At 33.2% G+C, this 10,846-nt stretch overlaps 1 gene segment (V, D, J or C); it reads left to right on the top strand.

Annotated features, from left to right (window-relative positions):
- Positions 1–8,173: 8,173 nt before the first annotated feature.
- On the top strand, positions 8,174–8,657 carry LOC101979471. The segment is given in 2 exon segments: positions 8,174–8,219; positions 8,326–8,657. Coding segments are annotated over 2 exon segments (378 nt in total).
- The last annotated feature ends 2,189 nt before the right edge of the window (positions 8,658–10,846 follow it).

Here is a 10,846-nt window from a genome sequence, read left to right as displayed (position 1 = left end):
CATAATCTTCTTTAATATGGGTCAATATTTTTGATTCATAGTGTTTTAATTTGTTTATATTCTATGTGACAAAATATAGCTGCCATTTTTTCTCTTGCTTTGTGGGCTTTTCCTTTATTCAATTGATTATGCAATTTTTTGAAAGGAGCAATTTAGTTTTATGATGCCCCATTTGTCAAGTTTTTGTCCTTAACTCCTTGGCATGTAACTGTGTCCATAAGACTCTTTCCTACAATTACAATTTGTTGAGTATTGCCTCTGTTTCTTCCAACAATTCAATAGTTCAGGTTTAATATTTATTTCTCTTATACATTTTCTGTGAGTCTAATTTCTTTTATTCTCAATCTGTACTGTTTTTAAAGTACCATTTTTTAAGATGATATCTTTTTGTAATATGTAATTTTGGAATCTTTTGAGTATTAGGTGGTTATATGTAGCAGACATTCATGTTTGTATTTTTCAGTTTGCTTGCTTTTTTATTTACATCGATTTTTGTGCCATTACCAGTTTACTTTTATTACCATAATAAATAATGATGTGAAAAATGATACAGTAATCCCTTCAACATTCTGTTTACTCAGAATAATTGGTTTATTGGTTTAATATTTACTGTTTACTCAAGATGGCTTATGATATCTTGGTTCAATTGTGACTCCAAACTAAACTTTAGACAATATCTGTTTTTCTATTACATAGAAAATGTCATGGTGATTTAGAATGAGATTGCATTTAATCTCTGAATTTCTTTGATAGAATGATCATCTTTATAGTGTTAGTTAATTCTACCAATCTATTAATATGGAAGATCATTCCATGTTCTAAGTTATCCTACACTTTTCCAGAGCTTATTGTTTTTATCATAACCTCTTTGTTAGGATTAGTCATGTTTTTTTTTTTTTAAGTTTTGGAAGAATATTGTCAATATGACTATTCCACTATTTTTCTTCAATAGACTTATTATTAGTACACAGAAAGACAACTAATTTTTTAAGTTCAGTTTATTTCATGATATTTTGTTTAATGTGTTCATTATTTCTGGAATTTTCCGGCAAAATGATTTTCTAGGCATAATGCCTTTTATTCTGAAAATATTATCAATTTGATTTTTTTTCTAGAGTGTCCTTTTAATTTCTTTATCAACTATTTTCCTGTATATAGGATTACAAACATCATCTTGACAAATATTTCATGTAATAGATAGGCCTGTCTGATTTCTGACATTTTAAATGTAGATTTTATTACATATTATATATATAGAGAGAGAGATTATAGATATATCGGTGTTTTTGTGTATGTGTGTCTTTCTGTATTTCTATTTATACACCACATATGTGTCTAGTGTATGCATTTGACAGAAGTGGGCCTCTGATCACTAGGAACTTTAGTTTCTTCTGGATGTGGCTGTCAAGTGTGTTCTGGAAACAGAATCTTTATCCTCCACAACAGCAGAAAATATTTTTACAGAGCCATTTTCACAGAGCTCAATTTTAATGGAAGTAATTGAACTTAATTAAAAATTGGAATTACTTCTATAATTTCTCAGTGCATAATAATGTGGCATGGATTTTTGTTATAAGTTTACTTTATTATGTACGTATGTATATTGAACAATCCCAGCATCTCTGGGATACAACAAAACTGGGCACACCATAAGGACCTTTACTCAACTATGTTCATAGCAACATTCTGTAGTAGACAGAATGTTGAAACAACTAGATGCCCCTCCACCAAAGAATGTGTAAAGAAAATATATATTTACACAACAGTAATTCATACAAATGAAATTCTGAAAATTATAGGCAAATGGATAGAACTATAAAAAAACCATCCTATGTGAGATTACTAAGACCCTGAAAAATGAAGAGAGTATGTGTTCATTCTTAAATGGATATTACAATAAAGTTTAATACATGAAATATTGATATTTAGTAGGGCTATTTTTTCATCCTCTTTGGCACAATTTTCCAATGATGTTGGATGACTGGCTCAGTCTACAATGCATCATCTGTGACCAAGAAGTTCACTTGAAACCCTATATTACTCATGGATGGAATTAGTATATCATTCTACCTTATAGTTATTTGTCCTGCACCAGGATGTTTCAATATATCCATGGTATCACTCACATGTCCTTTCAGGTACACAGGACTTCTGCTAGAATCATTATTCCTTACATGAATTATTTCCTTCCATTTCCCATGACATGCTGTAATACTTCAAGAAAAGCTGGTACACGTTATTGATAAGAGACTACCTGGACTTTGTTTAAAAGGGAACATGTTTAATTACTGCCATTGTTAGTATATTTTCTACAGTAAAAGCTACTCTAAATTTGGATTTGAGGAAATTATTCAAAGGGAAGCCCAATACTGGTATGAGCTCTGGTTTGTAGTTATTAGGACATCTCTTCTTTTATCCACATTTCATAAAGTTGATTTTCAGTACTGATAGGATAGGATTCTTTAGAGAATCTAGCTTTGTAAATTATATCATTGTCAGGTTTCTGCTCAGTTAAGTGGTTACTGAAGTGATTACACACAAAACTGCAGCATGATAAAGTGTTAGAATTAAATGATAAACAGTGATTTGAATTGAAATTAATATACCTATAAAGGGTACTGTGAATATAATTGTACACTCCATGAGGAAATATGCATGTAGTTCTGAATTAGGCTACAGTGAGATAGTTAGAAGGAAGAGGATATCAGAATTACAATATCCTTTCTCTTGCTATGCTAAGATATGAAGAGACACACCTAGCACAAAGATTCTAAGCTTTGTCACTAATTGTGAAACATCTGTGTCCATTCAGTCCATAAATCAATTAATATCACGAAGTATTTAAATCATCTGTCACAAGAGAGGTCAATATTTAATAAGGGCTACATCTATATGATTTTGGTAGACGAACTGTTTCACTTGTCAGAAGCCACCCATGCTTAAACCATCCACATGCCAGTAACAGAAAAAAAAAACATGATTTCAAAGCTTAATCTTAAATTATCAGAAAATTATGTAATTCTGACATCACATATTCTCCAAGTACAAGTCATTGAGTGCAAGATTTTATCCCTGACAAAGTGTATAGGGAAACATCATGATGCTCTGATCTTCAGTGTGGGAACATCATAATGCAGAGAGACAGAGTATAACATAAGTCTATGCCAAATTTCCCTGGTTTCAAGTGTGTTCTTTGAGTCAAGTGCATAGAAGCCAAATAGAACTTCCAGTAAGCCCAAGCTTCCTCTCCCTGCCTAATGTGCTTAAAAACTGCAGTACCTTGAAATTACAATTTATTAACTTTCTTTGACAGATAGTATTTCTGATTCAAAAATATTTATGGTGCAAAGTCCAATCTGTGTGCACAGCACAATTTTACTCATTTTTTAAATACTCTGTCACTGCCCCACTGTTTTAACTTTGTTCCCTGTAGTAATTATCTGTCCCTAGTGCTCATTATTAGCACAGATTTCCATACACATCCAAGATAAATAAAATGATTTCAAACAACTTTACGTCAGATGTAAGACATCTCTCTTATTTGTACCCCAAGCTGTTTTTCATGACTCTGTCTCTGAGGATTCTAGAAGCTATGTTTGCATCTCTCAATGTATTGCTGTTCTTTTAATCTCATTTAAAATATCAAATGTGGAAATACATAGAGTCAGATTCCTGTAATTATGTTCAGTTTTGCTATGTATGGATAACAAAGTATATTGTGTGCTGGAATTTCTTAAAATTTGAACACAGATTTATTGTCAGTTCCCATACTACTAAAATAAATCCAGATATTTTTGCTTTAGTGTAACATTTTTCATTTAATTTGATTTATTATTAATAAATTCTTTGTTTTCAAACTTGTATTCTTATAATTGTGTCCTTTTCTTTGTGAGGGTGTGTGAACATGATCGTAGATACTCAAGGAGGTCAAAGGTCTTGCCTTCCATTGAAGTCAGAATTATAAGTGGTCATATATACATGAGGTTGGTAATAGAAAACAAACCCTGTACTTTTGGATTTCAAGACATGTGTATAACCACCGATCCATCTCACCAGATATATAGCTACTCTTTATTATAAACTATCCTTTTACATTTTATTACAACATATACTTAAATTATTTATTAATGTAATACATAATTTCTTCCAAAACTCATCATTAACCTGATGCTCTTTTACAAATTTATAACTTTTATTTTCTGATTTATATAAAGGGAAAACACATATTTTATCATTTTAATTTAAAATGTATTTTATTTCTATCTGTTTCATCAAGAATGCTAAACACTGACATGGGAATACAAATGATCCTATAAGTTCAAGAATAGCACATATTTGGGAGCTTTATGCAGGGAAGGAATGATGAAGAAATCCTGGTGTGCAGAGGTACTAACCACTGGAAAGAAAAAAGTCACTGTTTCTGAGCACATAATAGGACAGACACATGAGAAATGGAAGTCTTAGCTCACATTTGCCCTGTTACATAGGATAAAACAGTGGGACTGTGAGATGCATAAAAGAGGAGATGGTGTGCAGACCCAGCTCAAGCTGTAGGTTTGAGAGAAAAAACAAGCAGCATGAAGCCATGGAAAACAGCCAAGGAAAGAAAATGGTTGACCCACCTGAAGCCATCATGAATCTTTGAATATTACATCATATGTCCAGGTTTGTTCACTACCTGATCATATGCAAATTTGCCACATACAAAGTTTTCAGAATAGAAATCTAAGGCTTATCTCCCTCAACCAGCAAGATAGTGCCCAATTAGAATGAAGAAACAAGGGTGCCCAGTCTCATTTCACATGGAGTGGTTGTAGAGGGTCCTTTTCCTGTTGATTGTAGGCCAAAATAGGATACCAGTGGCCAGAGCTTAACAGTAAACTGAAACACAGATACATTTATTTTGTACATACGTATGTGTGTGTATTTGTGTGAGTGTGTGTGAGTCTGGCTGTATCTAGATTCTTTGTATGAGTTGTAATTTGGTTATCATCAGTGTTTATGTGACCTCAGTTAGAATTTTATATCTATTGCTTTTTGGTTTGTTACTTTTTAATGTTTTAATACAAATTCCAGTTCCCTCTCCATACTCACTTCCCACTACCCAATATTTTACATTCTATATACATCTATTTCCTACAAACATTTTAATTTCATTGTTCATTGGAAATGAACAATATTTTCCTATTATATGTAACTCATATACTTTATTTTCTGGTGTGCTTATGAATAACTTGGTTAATTTTAATATTTTGCTGAAGTAAACAAAACAACAACAAACATAGGGTTTTAAATATAAATACATAAGATATGAGATACTCTGAGTATTTTTCCAATACAGAGACATGAGGATCATATGTTAGTTCTAGTTTTAGTTTTATGAGAAATCTCCAATCAGATTTCTACAATGGTTGAACTAATTTTTGCCACCACCACTGTATATGATGACTGCTTTCTCTCAGGATCTGAAAAAATTGTCAGACTTTTAACAGCAGCCACTTCTACTTGGGAAAGCTTGTATTTCAAAGTGGTTTTAATTTGAATTAGCATGATGTCTATGAATACTGAACATTTTTAAAAATATTTATTGACGATTGTATATCTTTTTTATTTCATCTCTCTGTGTGCTGCTTGGCACACATATTTCTCTGACCTTTAATTTATACAATGTCATGTAATTGGATCTTACCCCTTGTATGATGTGTAGCTGTTAAACCCATGCTCCTATTCTGCTTTCCACTGTCTCATTAGTTGCTTAATTCTATTGATATTTTTTAGCAATCCTTGCTTTCCTGGTGTTCCTTTAATCCCAGCACTTTAATCCCATAAAACCTCTATTCTTCCCTCTTCTAACTCTGTTACACTTTGATCCTATTCCATTGCACAACATCCCAGTCCATAACTCTGCATTCCATTGCAGCTTCCTGGATAGATTTAACCTGAGTGCCTAATTCCATAATTTAAACCTAACATGTGTGGTTATGTGGAATAAAACATACTTACCTAAACCTCAAGAGCAAATACTTCATGTAGGAGCATGTATACCATGTTTGTATTTTGGGGTCTGGGTTAGCTCACTCAGTATGCCTTCTTCCCTAGATCCAGTCCTCTGTCCTCAAATTTTATTACTTCGAAATTTAAACATCTGTATAATATTCCGTTTGTGTTAATGAACCATATTTTCTTTATACATCCATCCACTGAAGGACATCTAGGCAGAAATAAATATGTTTGAGCTAGTGTCATCACCTTAGTTTGAAACATCTTCTAGATATATGAATAATCTGAAAATTGAGGTAGATCTCTTTGCACTCCTGAGGAAACTCTACTATGATTTCTATAATGGATCTACAAATTTTTATTCTCACCTGTAAGTGCTCCTTACTCTACTTGACCAAATAATAAGCTGTCATTTGTTTTATTGACCCTGGACATTCTGAATTAGTGTATATTTAAGTCTCAGAGCACTTTTGACTTGCTTTTCCTTCATGGTGGTGAATTTTGAATATTTCTTTTCATCCTTCTCAACCTTTCTGAGACTTCTCACTTTGAATCTATCCCATTTTTAATTGATTTGCTTGTGTCCTTGATACCCTGTTTTTGTGGGTTCTTTAGATATTCAAGAAATTATCCTCATAATGTATGAGAAGTTGGTAAAAAATATTTTCCATTTTGTAGCCTGATCTATGTGTATGGGGGTGTAATATATTTTTTTTACATTCTCTACATGAATCCAAACAATTTGGACAGCTTTCTTTGTTGAAGATGATTCCCTTTTATTTCCAGTTGGACTTTTGGCTTCTTATGGAAAAAAAGTCAAGTGTCTATAAGTGTTTGGATTTGCGTAAGTGACTTCAATTTTTTCCAATGATCAACATGCCAGGTTTATGCCAAGACCATGCTATTTTTATTACTATAGTTCTATAGTATGATTTGATGTCAGGGATGGTAATATCTTCAACAGCTCCTGTATTAATTAGAATTATTTTAACTTCCTAAATTCTTGTTCTTGTTGTTTTCAGATGAATCTGAATATTGTCCTTTCAATTATGAATATTTGTGGTTGAATTTTGCTGAAGCTTGTATTTAATCTGTAGATTGCTATTTATAAAATGAGAATTTTAGCTCTATTAATCCTACTAATTCATTTGTGGGGGAGATCTTTCCATCTATATTAGCTTTTTAAATTTTTTCTTCAATATTTTAATTTTCTTATCGTATAAATATTTTAATTGGTTAGAGATACCACAAGATACTTTTGAGGCTCTTGTGAATGTACAGTTTCCTTGTCAAGTTCTATCTCAATTTCATTACCATATGTATATAGAAAGTTCACAGATCTTTGTGCATTTATATCATGTCATGATATTTAGTATCATATTTCTTAGTTATAGGAGTTTTCAGAGGGCATTTTAGAATTAGTTGTATATTCAATTATATCATGTACAAGGATAGATACTTTGAGTTCTACCCTTCCTAATGTTGTCCACTTTATCTCCTTAGTTATATTAATGTTCTAGATACAACTCCAAGCACTATTTTGAATTGGTATATAGAGAGTGGATAAACTTGTTCCTGATTTTGGTGAAATTGATTATAGAGTATTTTAATTTGAGTTGATGTTTGTTGAGAGCTTCCAGTGTATTGCATTTATTATGGTGAAGTATAATACTTGTGTCCCTGGAATCTAACAGCATTTATCATGAAGAGATATTAGATTTTGTTAAACTCATTTTTCAGTCCTATGATATGATCATATGGATTTTGTCTATTTGTCTGATTGTGTTATGGATTACATTTGTAACTTTACATATGTAAAACTTTACTTCATCTCTGGAATGAGTCTTACTTGCTCATGGTAGATGATATTTTTCATTTATTCTTATATTAAATTTACATATTTTATTATTATTTTACACACAGAAATCCCCTTTTGTTATCAGAATCCTAGAGTCTTTATTCCTAGACTTCCCCAGAACCTTTACAAACATATTAGAACATGCTATCTCTTAGATCCAACAACAGAATTTATATAGCAGGAAGGTATGCATATAAGGTTCATCTGTTCTCATGAAAACCAGATAAACCCTGACTCTGAAGTTCAGACAAAAGAATCAGTCCTGAATGCCCAGGTCTTCCCATTCAGTGATCAGCACAGAAAGCAAAACACACAATGAATCTTATGTTGATTTGGGTTTTCCTTGTTGCTTTTTTAAAAGGTAATTTATGAAGAAGAGATACTGAGTGTGTTAGTGAACATGAACAAGATATATAAAATATACATCTTCTGTGGTAATTTACTAACAACCTTTTCTGTGTTTACAGGTGTCCAGTCTGAGGTGAATCTTGTGGAGGCTTTGGGAGGCATCGTGAAGCCTGGGGAATCCCGTAGACTATCCTGTGTTGCCTCTGGATTCACTTTCAGTGATTACTGGATGCATTGGTTTCGCCAAGCTCCAGAGAAGGGGCTGGCATGTGTTGGAGAGATTAATAAAGACAGCAGTACAACAAACTGTGCACCATCTGTGAAGGATCGATTCACCATCTCAAGAGACAATGCCAAGAACACTCTGTACCGTCAAATGAGCAGTGTGAGATCTGAGGACACAGCCACTAATTACTGTGCTATATACACAGTGATGGGACTTCAGTGTTAACTCAGACGTAAACCTAACTGTTTGGCCACTCAGGGCCACCAGGGGGTGCAAAAGACACAGAATACAGGTTCATCCCAGGAATTTATGCAGACATAATTAGATTAAGAACTCTTCTCAGATGTTTGACCTGCATTTTTATTTTTTCACATTCTCTGGAATTCTCTCCACATGTACTTTTTGAAGGGATCCAGTTAAGGAACACATTTTATGTTCTTCTTGTGCTATTTTATCATAGAAGGCACAGTCTCCCATGAACAAAGTGTAAACTGACAACTACTAAGTACCCTACATTAGTTATTGAAATTTCATGAGTAGAAAATACATGGACATTTTTGAGTATTTTCATATTTTAGGCAGAGGTCACGTCATGTTTTTTTGATTATAGCAGCATTAATGTTTTAGGGAAAACCAAAACGAAAGTGGCACTATGATAATTTCATAAAAACATCCTAGCATATTTGGATGTTCTCTCTTTTCCTTGAAGATGGTGCACTCAGGTTCCAATGAGACCCAGGTGTGTTTCTAGTTCATTCGGTTTATTATTCCATGACTTTCATCTTGGTTCATAATAGAATTTTGTATAAGTAGATCCTGTCAAGAACACTTTATGAAAGTGAGATCTACCTACCTAGAAAATCAAAACACATAATTTGCCATTGTTATGTGAATCCACCATAGGTCATATTGGGTCTTTGAGGTAAAATCTGATCAGTGGCAGAACATGTTCATTTCCCTTAGATTCTCAGAATTCTTACCATAGTGCAAAACACTAAGGATATTTACCTTGGTTATTTTTCTATTGCTATGAAAATACACTAAGACAAAGACAACATAAAATGAACACATTTATTATGCTTAGAGTTTCAGAATATTAGAGTTGACCATGACTGAGTCAAGGCGTGGTGGCTGGAACAGCAGCTGAGGGTCTCAAGTTCAATCTGAAACAAGAAGCAGAAGTCTCTGAAAAAGGATGAGTCTTTAGTATAATCTAACTTTTCAAAATGACACACCTCCTACAAGATACCATCTCCAAATCTTTACAAACATTTTCTCCAAGTGAGACAACAGTATTTAAACATATGAGTCTATGTGAGGTTTTCTTATTTTAAACCTACATATCCAAAGTTCATAAGTAATGTTGGGGCATCCATTTTCAACTTATAGACTGACATTATCTGGTAGGTTTCTAAGTGATGCAGAGAATCTGAAGTACTATCTTTCCTATTTTGGTAACACTTGTCTGTCTCTTTCTTTTGTTTCTTGAAGGATGTCTGACAGATTGTTCTTGAAGCAGGATCTTTGACGTACTGTCTCACCTTTTTTGGAAAGTCCCAGTTATCATTTTATGGGTCTTGCATTAAAGATTATACAAAATTTTATAAAGCTGTCCAGGTAACAAAACATTCTTACACAAATGGCTAGCCTTGCCATCATGAAGGCAAACTTCCTAAGGGGCTTCTTTATGCCCATTATGCTCTTGAAGTAATTGTTGCTGACAGAAGCAGACATTTCATCCATTTTCCTGCAACATTCAACATGTCATTATCTTTTCTGCAGTGTAGTACTCCATTGTGTAATTATTCCACTCTGAGATTCTATCTTACACTTGTAATAATTGGCAAGATCAAAAACACTGATGACAACTTATGCTGGAATGGTTATGGGTTAAAGGAAACACTCCTTCATTGCTGGTGAGAATGCAAGCTTGTACAGCCTTTTGGATATCAGTGTGGCTGTGGCTATTTCTCTGAAAATAAGGAAATACCCTTCCTCAAAACCCAGTAATACCACTTTTAGATATATGCTCAATCATACTACAAAGACATGTGCTCAACTATGTTCATAACAGCATTGTTTGCTATAGCCAGAAACTGGAAACAACCTAAATTATACTTTTAATTTATGACTCTATCTATCCTGTATCCTCTATCTCCCAAGACTGCATATTTATCAAACACATTCTGACCATTTTAGAGGCTTTTTTATGAATCTCTCTTACTGCATATCTGTAATCTTTTCTTATTTTACCTGAAGAGTTTTTAGAACATTAAGATGCTGTGGCTAGGACAAAAATTGAGACATTGGCTGTTGACTATGACCTATTTGGCTTTCTAACATGGTGTAGGTATGTTTACCACCAGCTCCTGGAGCCATGTTTACTGCCCCAACTCTAGGAAGCAGTAGTAAAC

This window comes from Microtus ochrogaster, unplaced genomic scaffold, assembly GCF_000317375.1.
Source record: "Microtus ochrogaster isolate Prairie Vole_2 unplaced genomic scaffold, MicOch1.0 UNK184, whole genome shotgun sequence".
Classification (NCBI taxonomy): Eukaryota; Metazoa; Chordata; class Mammalia; order Rodentia; family Cricetidae; genus Microtus; species Microtus ochrogaster.
The sequence above is the reverse complement of the archived record's forward strand: the minus strand, read 5'-3'. Positions and strand labels throughout refer to the sequence as shown.